This window comes from Anoplopoma fimbria, chromosome 6 (assembly GCF_027596085.1).
Source record: "Anoplopoma fimbria isolate UVic2021 breed Golden Eagle Sablefish chromosome 6, Afim_UVic_2022, whole genome shotgun sequence".
Lineage (NCBI taxonomy): Eukaryota > Metazoa > Chordata > Actinopteri > Perciformes > Anoplopomatidae > Anoplopoma > Anoplopoma fimbria.
Genome location: NC_072454.1, coordinates 2,183,860 through 2,198,746, shown reverse-complemented (window position 1 = coordinate 2,198,746; position 14,887 = coordinate 2,183,860). Strand labels below are relative to the sequence as shown.

Genomic DNA, 14,887 nt, shown 5'->3' with positions numbered 1-14,887 from the left:
GATTTACAAAGACAGAAAACTTCAGCGGGGAAAAGATAACAATGCCTCGTCTTGCTTCCCCAACGCTGTGCAAATACCCTCCATCACATCCTCCCACACTCCAGCTCACACAGAGGGAAGTAATGAAGTAGGAATGAGGGGAAGGCAGGAATGAAACACGAAGTGAAGGAAACGGCTTAAACAAGAAGCCATCGAAGCCTGAATGAGCACGGGGAGTAAGTGTCTGTTAGGCTAATGCTAACGACGGCACCGTGCAAAACGCATGAAGGAAGCTAACCCAGTTTAAAACGTCGTTATGTGTTAGCTCGCAGTGTGTGTGTGTGTGTGTGTGTGTATGTTTGTGTGTACAGCGTGTGAGGGGACTGATAAAATATTCCTTCCCTTGGTTGGCCCCGGGGCATTTCAACTGCCCCTGGCTCCTTCCAGTCACTGGTCTGCTCCCTAATTGCCACACACACACACACACACACACACACACACACACACACACACACACACACACACACACACACACACACACACACACACACACACACACACACACACACACACACGACATTCTGCGGCTGGAAACACACATGCATAAAGAAAGACAGTGATAGACACACACACACACACACACACACACACACACACACACACACACACACACACACACACACACACACACACACACACACACAGACCAATGCACATCCATGCATGCATGCATTCCTCACACACGAACATGCACCCTCCCACCGTCCTGCATTGATTCCTCCTCCCCCCTCCTCCCCCATTCCTGACCTCTGCCTCCCTCCTCTAACTAGTTGCAAAGATGTTGTCATGGCCGATCAGTGGGCCAGGCCCAGAGTTGTGCCCGTGGCTCTTTCCTCGTGGGGCGACTGGAGCTCGCTAGCATGTAGCCGCCCCGCGCTGTGTGTATGCAGCCCAGAGTTACAGCCTGCTGATGCTCTTAATGAGCCTGGCAGCCTGTTCGTGGAGAGTGAAGGACTAGTTCATGGTCCTGACTGACTGGCTGGCTGACTGTTTGTGTCTGTGTGGACTACAGAGTCAGACAGCTTCCTGACTGATGGACTAAATGACTGTGACGGCTCTGAGGCCACGTTGACGCCACAGACTGTATATAAGAAGTGCACGTAGCCATCGTGACGTCACTCATTGGTTGGTGCACTGATGTTATGAAGCTGTGAGTTCATTGATTTTGGCCGTCGCCATCTTGACTTTTTGCAAAGGAAGTGACCATATTTTGAGTTATAAGGAGTGACGTAGAGACGCCGTATACGTCTCTGGTGTCGACCTGTCAATCACAGTAGCCCCGCCCTAAAGCATCCCCTGCTTTATGGTCTGTTTGACTCTAAATGGAGCATCATTTACTAAATGAACTTAATAACGCTCCACAACGAAACCACAAAAGAGTAGAGCGAGGTTTAAAAGTGGTCCGTTGAGATCTTCGTCTTGGAGAACAGAGGATGCCACCAAGTCAAAGAACCTCTTGTTCTCCTGACAGTCAGACGTCTGAGATTTTATTAATAGTAAACTTCAGCAGGATCGTCTCATTTGTTCTACAAGCTTGTCCCTTAAGAATTCTTCAAAAGATGCTCTAAATTCATAAAATAAATACTCCACATGGCATGCTTTAAAAATGAATCTGGATCGGAAGATCTTTTGTGAAACAGTTCTGCTCTGTGTGAGAAAATGTCCTCTTCAAAGACGCAACATGAGTGTTCAGTTGATTAACTATAGTGTGCAACACAGCATCTCCTATCCATTATTTTCTCTTCCTTCATCGCCTCCTTCAGTGGCTTCAGTTTATTCATCCTCTCTTTTACTCCACTCCCTCTCTTCTTACCCTCCGTCACCATCCTTCATTCGATTTCTCTCCCTGCCTTACCCTTCTTCTTTTTCTTTCTCTCTCTCTCACAAGCTGAGGTAACACCATTGACATTTCCTCCAACATGGCTGCCAGACACAGCTTCGACACCTTCCCTGCTTCACCCTTCCCTCCCTCCCTCCCTCCATCCCTCTCTCTCTCTCCTCTCTCTCTCTTTTCTCTCTCCTCCCACCTCCCTTCTCTTCCCTTCGCTTGCTGCAGCTAAAGCAAAAGCAGAAATTAGCCCCAGACCTTGCTGAGGTGATTGGTATCAAATTGCAGTGAAAATGGAAATGCCAATCAAATTGACGGCCCTCCTCCTTCCTTTTTTTGCCCCCTCATAGGTGAAGAAAGTGTCTACAGGTCAGACTCACTGAGAAGTGTTTGGAAGGGAGAGGAATGCTTAGAGGCTTTTGGGTTATGCAAATTATACAATTTTGCAGAAAATCTGTAACATTGGGAGTCAATTTATTTTTTTGCGTAAATGTTTTCAGGAAAAGTTGTGCTTATGTTGGACCTGAACACAAGCCGTGTTGTTCTCTTCACATGGGCCATCGATATGAAGGGTAGATCTTTAATGCAGCCCACTTCTGTATGCATCATTTTGGAATATGATTCATTATTGATTAGCTGGAGATCTTTAGGGTTATTTAATATTCTGTAGCGTCTTGATTAAGAGTCTTAAAGAGTGTAGTTGCTGCTTGCAGACCATTTTATCCACCATAGTCAAATAGATCTGAAGTAGAACTGTTAAATATATGGCTGATATAGTGCAGTGTGATGATGTGCATGTACAGAGCTGTGGCGGTTTAAAGGTTAGAGAGCAGGCACTGGTTTGATTACCCGTCTGGAACGTGACACACCCAGACTCATGCACGGTTTTCTCTCAGCAGCCACACTTTTATGACTTATTCTTATTCCCCTTTGTGTTTCCCCCTCACACGGTTTCTCACCTCCTACTTGCTTCCTTGCATGCATGCAGACTCCCTCACCCTCACCCTCACCCTCTCACTCTCACTCTCACTCTCACTCTCTCGTGCTCAGAGCTGGTACTCCGGCCGCTTGCTTCTGTTTCCCCAACTCACATGGGACGAGCCCCCAGGTTTGTTATTGTAGGCTTTGCTGAACATGAGCCGGTCTTTACGACGGATTGAAAGCATTTGCTTCCAATGAAAATCTGGTCTTAGATTACAGGGCCTCGGCTGGGCTGGAAACCTCTTCTCCAGCAGGCAGAGAGATGCAGAGAGAGGGAGAAGGAGAGGGAGAAGGAGAAGGGGGAGTGGGAGTATTTCAGCTCTGAAACAGTAGGCAGAAAGAAACTCACTTGTTAAGCTCAGGCTGCGTTCGTCTCGGACTAATGATGTAACCGAAGCTCACAATGTGATTTTTTTTTTTATACAGAGAGGTCTATGAGCTGTGTGTGTGTGTGTGTGTGTGTGTGTGTGTGTGTGTGTGTGTGTGTGTGTGTGTGTGTGTGTGTGTGTTGTGTGTGTGTGTGTGTGTGTTGTGTGTGTGTGTGTGTGTGTGTGTGTGTGTGTGTGTGTGTGTTGCTGAAACAGTTAGTTGATTAATGGATTATGAGGTTGACTACAATGATTGATTCATTGTCGAAGTTGTTTATGAAGAAAACACGTTAATGATTTACTAGTTTCTGCTCTCAGATGTAAACTTCTGTTTCTGTGCTTTACATCCTTGTAAACTGAATATCTTTTAGATTATTGACTGTTTGTGAAAGTGAATTAAAAGACAGTTGATTGATTAATCAGAAAGATAATGAACAGATTATCCAGTGATAGTAGAACAAACCGACTGTATATCTATTCATAGAGCTTTTATTTCTTATTTTATTGTTGCTCATTAGTGCTTTCTATACACCTATTTCTTCACTATGTTTGTATGTAACAGTCCTGTCTCCTCTTTATAAGCATAACGATTCTATTTCCATACAAGCACATAGAGAGAGATGCAAATAAACACACATACTTGGCCAATAAAGGTGATTCTGACTCTGCATTATTGATGTGCAGTGTCGCTGTGTTTGCATCCGCATCGCTGGAAAATCAAGCCCTTGTTTTATCCCTCCCTCCCTCCCTCCCTCACTCACCCTCTATGGCGTCACCTCCGCTTCCAGAGGAGGTTCATTAAAAAGCCTTCAATATGTGTGCATATGTATCTCCTTCTGCCAGAGCAGTCGGCGGAGAGCGAGAAAGAGAGCGAGCCGGCCCAGAGTGTTGCTTCGTATGGATCGCTGAGAGCCGCTCTCTCTCCTAATGGTGTATATAATTCAGGTGCCCTCCAGGCATGCTTTCAGGAATTCTTTTGCCCGAGGTAATGGGGAGCAAAGGCCTGGGTTTTAGGCCCTTGATTATTCCATTGATGTGGCAGGCTGGAAAAAAGTCATCTCCAACCGGATTAGCGCCAACATCCCCATTAATTATCGATGAATCGGGGGCTCAGGGTTTAGGTGGGTGCCGGGTGTCGCCCTCTGCAAGTTAGCGGAGCGCCGGGCTCGGCTCAGACGCAGTTATCTACCCCCCCGACGCAGTGAATAGACTTTAGAAGGCTTTAGAGGGGCTTTGTGTGTAATCAATAAATAACTGGATCACGTTCTGAGCACTGCTTCGCCGCTCTCTTTCTCTTCCTTCCTCTCACTTCCAGTTGAAGGAGGACAAAAGTCAGTTATCAGCGCAGGAAATTTCCAGCAGCAGTGAGGTTCCACTTGTTTACCTCGCCTCATGTTTCTTTTATGATCCTCGTCTTCATTGAGGGCGGCTCGCCTTTTTTTTTTTTTGAATAATGATAATAACAATTATACTTTTCACAGCCACAGATTGGGAAGAGCCTCTCTCTCTCTCTCTCTCTCTCTCTCTCTCTCTCTCCGGCTGTATAGAAAGCGTGCAGTAATTGGCTGGTGTAGAATGTGTGTGTGAGTTCATGTTGTTGGGTGTGAATGCAGAGAAAAGGCCCCGTTCCTTTCACTCTCCCTCCCCTCAGCGCTCAGAGACTCTAAGCCGCCCCCCCTCAGGTGAGGTTAACTGGCCTTAATGGAGCCTTATCGAGGCCCTACAGGTTGCTGTAAGCAGCCATGACGCCATTGTTATGAAAAGCAGCTAGCTTTGTTAGCGCTGTTTGTGCCTCTCACCTATTTTCCTTTTATTTCCCCCCCACCACCACCTCTCCCATCCCTCGCAACCTCCCCTTTTGTAGTGCCGTGTTCCTCTTTCCACCTCAGGTAAAAGTGGCAGAATGCGCGGCGGCGACGCTTCAATAACTGTTTCCCCCTCAGGATAATAAAGACTAAATCTCTCTGTCATTTTCAATTCTGCGCCGGCTTTGGATGGGAGAGTGGGGAAATGCGACCTTACAAGTCCTTTGTGCTCCCGCGTCTCCCCCCTCTCTTCCTGCGAGCGCTCGCTGTGTTTTCAAGTGACGGGGAAAAAAATGAAAGGCAGGGTTATTTATAAATGTATTAAAAATGAATGCATTTATGAGGTGCTGTTTTTCCAGCCATTCTCCTCTCACCATTGTTGTGTCTCTATACTGTGCATACAAAGCCCTCCAGAGTTCCGCCGAAATCGTATTTATTCCCTTTGAAACGCGGGGAAAACCCCCCATAACTGCAGGAAGTAAACAAACGTCTGATCTCGGGTTCCGTCTCTCTTCCTGTCTCTTTCTCGTCATGTGACAGGTGACGGCCTGGACAACAGCGTGGCTTCGCCGAGCACGGGGGACGACGACGACCCGGACAAGGAGAAGAAACGCAACAAGAAGAGAGGGATCTTCCCTAAGGTGGCCACCAACATTATGAGAGCATGGCTCTTTCAGCACCTAACAGTGAGTTGAATGAAACACCATTGGTTCTCTGTTTCATTTCACGTGTGCACACTTTCTACACATTTCCTATCTTTCTCATTTGACACAAATACAATCACACACACACTTCCTCGTCCCCACAATGCATCCCGGTTTCGTACGGTGAACACTTCAGAGACAGGCCTGTGTAATCTGCCGGTGATCTCTTTCGCTCCTCATCTGCTGAAACTGAATAAGGTTGAAGCCGAGGAGAGACGCCCCCGGCCCGACTCTAGAAACATAGATGAACCTTATTAAGAACAAATCTGTCATTATTTAACAGATGCCTGGGATGCTCCAAAGGCCTGTGGTTTGCCTTTAGCTGGGAAATACCAACGCCCTTCACACCAGCTGAAAGTACTGCCAATTGTTTTTGGGGGGCGGGGGGGGAATGTATTTTGATGCTAAAATATAGCGATGTGATGGTGAAACCGGAGCCGACAGTAAACAGAATGCTGTCTGGTTTGAGAACGAGCTTCTATCGTCTCAAACACGATCAGTTCAGCAGCCACGGATTGTGAGCCGACATCTCTTGATTCTTATCAAAGGAGAGAAGAAGAAGGAGACTGAACGGAAACGTGTTCACAGGTTTAGTACAGGCGAGACATTAAAGGCAGATACGCTCTTTTTACACCGACTGGTACATTCAGAGGTTCTGGTCTTTCTTTATTTTATAACACATCTTCTTTCAGACATTAATCTTACTACTTTGTCTATTTGAGTCTGTAGATTTCTCCTAAATTCACCAAAGTACCATTACATAATGCCTCATTTGCATATTTAAACATAACATTTCAGTAAACTTGTAATACAAAAAGTGATTATGTTAATGTAAGTAACCAACTGGGGGAGTCATCGGAAATATGTTTCACGTTATGTTTAACTGTAGTCAGGATTGCGTCACACGCCTTTGTCACAGAGTGTGTGTTTGTTTGATTTGCACAATCCAGCAGAGAGGATGCTGGGAAAAGTCGTCTTGTTGTTGGAGTATGGACGTTACATCTTTATTCATTTATTTGTAGCTTTGTTTCGTATAAGAGAGATGCATCGAACAGTGACTTCTGTTTTCTTTGTGTACCCAGCAGTGTGGCATTTGGCAGATAGTGTGTACACAGATATACATACACACACACACACACACACACACACACACACACACACACACACACACACACACACACACACACACACACACACACACACACACACACTTTCACACACACACATCTCTTTCACACACACACATCTCACAAGGCTTCTTATACTTTTTGTTTCTCTTTGTGTTCTCCCCTTTCCATCTGACCCTCACCACCTCCTTCACAAACCACCGGCTCTGCATCAACCTGCACACACACACACACACACACACACACACACACACACACACACACACACACACACACACACACACACACACACACACACAAACACCCACTCACACACAAACACCCACACACACACACACATCATCATCATCATCATCATCACACATACACACTAACCTCTCCTCCAACTCCCTGACCTCAACCCGTACACCCTCCCCCCCGAAACCTTCGGGGCTACAGAGGAAAAGGTGTTTGAAACATACACACATCCTGTCTGTGGAGATACAGTTCAGCATGCACACACACACACACACACACACACACACACACACACACACACACACACACACACACACACACACACACACACACACACACACACACACACACACACACCTACTGTGTCATATTACACCACGAGTCGGGCTTATGGGAGGTTTCTGCGCTGTTAGATCTCAAACAGTGGGAAGGATATAAGTGAGTGCAGAGGGAGCGAGGGAGGTGAAGAGGAGGAGGATGAGGAGCATCCATCAACCTTTTTTTTTAAACTTCTCTCCCAGAGAAAATGAAAAAGAGAAAGAGGAACTAAAACTTTCGGGCACACAATGGCACATCGGGAACATCGCTTTATGACACACAAAACGGAGGAAGCTGCTGCTCGCTCACACTGCAAACTTCCAGCACTGTGAAGTGAGCTGAAAGGTTGATGGAAAAGTCACTTCCAATATGTCCGACCTCTCCAGGAAATAGAAATGGAACCCAGGAGGAGAGGAGGAGCGACGTCGCCTTTGTTTTATTAAACACTGGCATTAACAAAACCACTGGTGTCGGATAAACGCTCGCAGTGGTCTCACTTGTTTACAGAATATTTTCTCCAGTGTCACCATTCATTTAATCCCCATATGTCCTGTGTTTATTTGTTGCACATAATGACATTTATCTTAAGCTGGCAGCGTTTTTCTCTTCGTCTCCGCCGGCACAAACATGGACATCTGATCCAGGCTCATGCACGGCACCATCAGCCCGGCCTGCCTTTGTTTCACAGAAGGGGTGGAGGATGCGAGTCTGGCCTCTTAGAGATAGACACAATGCCAATTAAGCACACAGACGCACACACACACACACACACACACACACACACACATGGCAGAGAGTAAATCTGAATACAAGAGTCAGGAGCTGTTGTTTCTCCAATGTGAAATACACACAGGATTTGTGGAGACACAGTGGAGCAGAAGTTTGGATACCCACCTTGATTGTATTTTCCGTTATTCGCCCTCACACTCGGACCCTCGGGGGAGAGTTTCTATTGCAGCGGAGCGGAAGGGGAAGGTGGGAGGCAAACTGAGGCTGAGAGAGCTCCAGCAGGGTAGCTGGTAGGTGGCAGGTTCTTTTTTTAGGGTTTGCTTTGAAGACTTTTTCTGCATCTCACTCATCCATCAAGAATGCTAATTTCACATGTCAAACGGGGAAAAGTACTTTAAAGGCAAACAGCGCCATGTTTGTTATTAGACACCGATGGAAGTAAAAGTTGCTGGTGTTATCAGGGCCAGGGTCAAAGACACAGCTCTATGATTGAAGGGTTGAAGGGTCAGAGACAAAGACTACGTTTACATGCACACTTATATTCCGGCATTATTCAGATTATGACAATATTCCGAGTTTGATATGGCTCATGTAAACATCTTATTCTCTTTGGATAATCATAAAGGAGGGATTTTCCAAATGGAGCATTTTTGCGATGAAGACAAATATGATATTTTTATATAATTCAGGTTTTAGAAGCATTCTTTGGACATGTATACATTCAGAATATGCGTCTTTTTTTACTGCACTATGCGTTGAACACAAACCACCTAGCCAACAGTTTGTAAAGCTGGAGTAGAGATGCATGTCCAAAAGAAAAGAAGGAGAAACACTCCTACTTTTAAACATCATGAAACAAATATCTCAACGTCGACCTTTTTAGAGAAGGTGTTTGAAGGAATGAAAGAGGGAGGCTGAGTTCAAACGGTCCAAAAAGTAGAAACTGTATTACAAAAAATACAAATTTGATGCAAAAAAGCAAAAATGGCACAAGCGAATCCTGCCGTTGCACTTGAATATAGTTTTACGTGATAATGAAAATGTTAGGGCATTAAACCTGCCAAACACAGAAGAAAATCGCTGATGCATTTAAACGGGAATATTCATATTCATTATCCATGTAAGCAGCTTATTAGGAATATTGCTCTTTTTCAGAATAAGAACACAGAATATTTGTTGCATGTAAACGTAGTCGGTGTAAAGTCCAGTTCTAACAGGGACAGAGCTGGGAGTGATGTGGATGTGATGGGTGTCGGAGTGTCAGATGGAGCAGTGCTATTGAATTTGTGACGCTGACGACAGTGGCAGCTCTGCCGAGGTTCTCCCCGACGACACGCCCAGTGAGCTCATGTTGTTGGATGAGTTCATCGGAAGAATTTGGCCGCTCTGACTTTGGAGCGACGACAAAATATTAGCGTGTAACCGCCTGTCACCGGCGACGGAACCACACGACGGTCTGCCAGCCCGACATGCAGCTGTGAACTTGGTAGGCAACCAAAATAAAGGGCAGGGGAAAGGACTTTTCCACTGACATCCTTCATTAAACATTTGTTGTGACTGTTTTTTGGTCCTACTGGCTAACTGAATGGGACATTTGATGGATAAATCTGCAAAAATAGGTAGTATCCAACTGACATCTCACCTTTACATCAATGAGGGTGTGTTTAAACGTGTGGATATTGCTCTGAAGTGTTGTGTTAATGATCGGAAATCGGTTTTACAAACAGAATTAGGTTCTTCAATCAATTGTAAACTGATTGCATAACCGGATGAGCTACCTCATTTGATTTGTGTTACAACCAAAGAGACAAGTATTGAGATGTGGAAAATCTCTGTTTTCCTCCTATTGTGCAGTTTGAATCCACCTCCCCCTCCCTCCCTCCCTCCCTCCCTCCTCACAAATGGTATTTTCTTGTTTAATTTAACAAGAAATGAGTAGTAAATGAAAGCTCAGGCCTCAAATCCCCAACGCTCCCTGCGCTCTGCTCTCCTCTCCCCTATGAAAAGGCAATTTGTGAAATGATGTGATGGAGTAATTAGATGGAATTCACCCCGCGCCTCACCACGACACACACACACCCCCGTTTAAGATTGTTGCCTTGCTAAAAAGTAGGTGTATGTGTGTGTGTGTGTGTGTGTGTGTGTGTGTGTGTTGGCATTGAGAGTGTTAGCATCGGTGTTTTAGCCCGGCAGACCTCTCACACACACACACACACACACACACACTCACTCTCTCACACACATTATCACTCACACACTCTCTGGTTCTGGCTCTCCTCCCGTCCTGTTTGTACACAGACGCAGTGTAACGAGGGGCAGCCGTGATCGCAGCTCATAAAAGAAGCCAAACCTCAATGAGCTGCTTTTCTTTTCTCTCCTCCTCCTTTCTCCTCTTAAAATGTGTAAAACGCAGAGAGAGAGAGAGAGAGAGAGAGAGAGAGAGAGAGAGAGAGTATAAAAAGAAAAATCCAACTGGAAGGCATAATCCCCCGTTAATACAATTAGAGTCTAATTTAACCGCCCGTGTACGAGCTCTGTTACAGCAGCGTGCAGCAGGCAGTTTGAGCAGAAACAGGTGTGAAAAGTAATATAATTCATTTCTGCGCTGGCAGAGGGGGGGGCTCTGGGTGGTGGAGGAGTCCAGGCCGGGTGTTTGAGGGGTGGAGGGGATGGATGGATGGATGGATGGTTAGATAGGTGCACTAATCATTAATGGTTTCACTGGGGATGGGGGTCGTTTTATTGATACTAGCATTTTTAGCCATTCTGCTTATCGGTTTGGTTCCTTATCAATACTCTTATCGGTTCTTTTTGATTATTTTGTGAGAAAAAAAGGGAATTAATTAAGAAAATAATCCACATTTTTGTATTATTCTTGTACACAAATAGTCTTTCTTGAGCAGCAATATAAGAAATTCCAAAATCTTTAATACACATTCTCAGCTAATCAATAATCTCAGTGATGATCTTCCATTGATGATCCTGTTGTTCTGATCAGACCACCGTTACCTGCAGAGGACGAGGATGGACGTCTGATCTCCAAACAGTAGAACTCTGATCATTTCTGCAGACTGATGTTCTGCTTGTTGTCCAGATGTTGAGATGAACTGCTGCTGTTTCCTCCTTAACCTGTGAGGGTTTTATTGAGTTTGAGACAACGAGAGTTCTCAGCTTCTACTGGAGGAACATGTAAAAAATAGAACTGGTTCCCGACCAGAACCGCGTTTCGGTATCAGACTCGGTATATATATATAGAATATATGAAAACTCTGCAGATTGTTCCTGCAGCGTGGTGTGAACTTCAGACCTGTCACTTCCTGAACTCCTCAGCTAAGAGAACACAAACCAGATATGTAGAGCTAAACAACAGAAGGGAGGGCAGAAGAAAAAAACGAAACTTCAGAGGTCAGAGTTCACCATTGCCTCAGATGCCATTAGTCTTCGGCTGTTTATTGCTGGAGCCTGGACATGTCAGCACCCTGGTCACCCGCGGCAACCAGGTCTGGAGGGTGTTATTGCTCTGGTCCAGTCAAAATGTACACACGCTAAGTTGTCCCTAATGTGTTTATCTTAAGGTTTGCCAATTTGGCTTTAATACACAGTGATGGCAAACTGTTCCCACACACTGTTTCTACTTATAGCTCTAAAAAGTAATGCACTATAATTCATATTTTTCCACGTAATCGTGAGCCAGGAAACGTCTGTGATCGGGGTGGACGGTTGGGTCTAAAAACAGATTTCTTTAACCCAGGAGACCGCTGTTCATGTCTCAAATCAAGAGCTTGTCCTGAACGAAAAAGCAGATAAAGATAAATAACTTTTAACTTTTTTGTAAGATATGTGTAGATGACATGCTACATGTTTACGTACGTTTCTCCTGTGAGTGGCATCAGACTTGTTTGTCTTCTGCACAAGTTAAGCTTCTCATGAAAAATGATTTCAATATCCTCATGAATAGCGATAAAAAGAAAAAGAAAGGAAACTAGCTTTAAAATAAAATAATCTGATTATATTTTCATTAATTTATTCATCGGCGACATCAAAGGCTCGATGTCCATCTTGATACTGTAAAGTAATATGGTGGCCTGTGTGGCCTGGTGTCTCCAATTAGGGTCTTAATTCAATCTAAGTGGCAGTCAGAATCTGAGGCGCCACCACATTAAGATTTCAAAGACGTCCTAAGAGACAGCAGACGGACGGACGGACGGGTTTCTGCCAAGAGGATTGGCGTGACACGGCGATGAGACAGGACCAATAACAAGAGAAGACTTATTACCAGCATCTTTCATATAAATATTTGGGAATGGAAAAATGTGTGTGTTTGTTTGTGTGCGTGTGTGTGTGCTATTTATCTTTGAGGGCTAGGAGTGTGTGTGTCGTGTGTGTGTGTGTGTGTGTGTGTGTGTGTGTGTGTGTGTGTGTGTGTGTGTGTGTGTGTGTGTGTGTGTGTGTGTGTGTGTGTGTGTGTGTGTGTGTGTGTGTGTGTGTGCACCAGGGCATTTGGAGGTAAAGACTTGTACGTACCGATCACAGGAGTGGTTGGTGTCAAAGAGGAGACAGCTGAGTCAACCTGCCCACCCCCACAACACACACACACACACACACACACACACACACACACACACACACACACACACACACACACACACACACACACACACACACATACTGTGCACCAACCCCTCCCCCCCAACATTACCCCACACCTTGTAATGAAAACATCATCAATTATCCCTCTTGACAGGCCCAAGGGACCCAAGGCAGACAGCTCTCTTTGGGGGCTTCTCTTTGTGGACTGACCCTCACACACACACACACACGCACACACACACGCACACACACACTTACTACTCACACACTTTCATGAGCATGCATGTTTAGTTTTTTGGTCTTTTATTGTGTGTATTAAAAGCTGATTTTCTCTAGGATGGTAGATAGAGGTCCATGGGATTGGGTAGTAGATAAGGCCATGTGGTGGAGGTGTGTGTGTGTGTGTGTGTGTGTGTGTGTGTGTGTGTGTGTGTGTGTGTGTGTGTGTGTGTGTGTGTGTGTGTGTGTGTGGGTGTCGGGGCAGAGGGAAGCCATCAGTCCTGACACCGACCCCTGAAAGGCCATCTGTTCCATGATTGATGGACGGGATGATGGATGGATGGAGCGATACAGTAGACGGGTCCTGACACATGGCAGATGTTGGCTCTTCTTAGTTTTGTGCTAAAATCGACTTTTAATCGTAATGCTTTGTCGTAAAACAAACCTATGTTTTTCGGTGATTTAATTTCTTAATTAGAAATCAGAAGTTTCCCCTTGGTCGGTGCCGACGTAGTTTATGTTCTTTACTTAATGCTTTTCATAAGTCTGGGTTTTCAGTGACCGTTCAGAGGTGTTTCCCTCCTGCCAAGAATCTGATTCTGGGGATAAAAAAAAAAAAAGACTGCATACTGCACATTTTTTTAAAATTAACTTTTGTATAAATATAAAATTCTAATACTTTGAGTTTGGGAAAGTTTCCATCCAAAGCTCTTTCTGTGTGGAAGTCATATTTATTTTTAAATCTTGGTCACATGGAAATATTTCCTTTAACTTGTTTGAGATATCAGTTGATTTATTTTTATCACATCAGGTCAGTTAACAGTCAGAACACACGTCCTTTACAGAAAAGTCTAAAACCAACAGCTGTTTACTAAATAAGACAGAAGAAGAATGTTTCTGGGGTTGTTGTTTGTTTTTTTTACCAAAGAAGTAAAACATTTTTTTTTATTACAATTTAAATAAAAACAAACACAAAAATAAAAAAAGAAGTAAAAAAGTAATAAAATACAAATGAAAAGTTAAAGTTCATTGTTTGAACTTGTTCCTTAACGTTTCTGTCAACCCTTTATTTAAACTTTCTCTCCCCCTCTTGTATGGTTTTACTTCTCCATTTAAAAGCCCTCAAGGGCAGTTAACTTTTAATTCATGCCACCTTTGAACTTTCCCAAAATGTCTGCCACAGATCCAGACCAAAAGCTGCAAGCCTGTGTGTGTGTGTGTGTGTGTGTGTGTGTGTGTGTGTGTGTGTGTGTGTGTGTGTGTGTGTGTGTGTGTGTGTGTGTGTGTGTGTGTGTGTGTGTGTTGGCCTCAGTCAGGGGGAGGGTCGCTGTGTTTCCTTGAGAACGTGAGAACTTTACAGACCCTCAAGGTCGGCCGGTAGCACTGGAGGGGATCAGCAGTCACAAGAGATCTAACAGGGCTCCCCAGAACACACACACACACACACACACACACACACACACACACACACACACACACACACACACACACACACACACACGGCAGGCAGGAGCTTCTTTTTAGTTTCTCTTTTAAAAGTTCTGTTCTTAGACGTTACCAGTGATTGGCTCAATGCTTTTAAGTGTTTTAAAATGAAATATGTCAAAATGATTAAACATCAAGGTCAGAGGATATTTAATTTCACTCTTTAATTTCCTCAATTACCTCTTCACCGTCATCACCATCTTCTTCTTCCCCCCAAACCCCTCATACAATTTCATAGTTGGGAAACTATGAAACAGTTCAGTGTGTGGTTTCATTGTTGTACGTCTGAGTGATTGATGGCTTCATGCTGAAGCTGTGTTTCACACAAGCTCTACTTTTTCATTATCGGCTGGATGTGATACGTGTGTGTGCGTGGATCTGTGTGTGTGTGTGTGTGTGTGTGTGTGTGTGTGTGTGTGTGTGTGTGTGTGTGTGTGTGTGTGTGTGTGTGTGTTCA

General features: G+C 44.6%; 1 protein-coding gene across 1 annotated transcript in view; it reads left to right on the top strand.

The window, feature by feature from the left end:
* Nucleotides 1–14,887, top strand: part of LOC129092004 (homeobox protein Meis1-like) — an 84,210-nt gene that overhangs the window by 31,943 nt on the left and 37,380 nt on the right. The window contains 1 exon segment of the mRNA XM_054599747.1: nt 5,562–5,707. Within this exon segment, the coding sequence (XP_054455722.1) occupies nt 5,562–5,707 (146 nt within the window).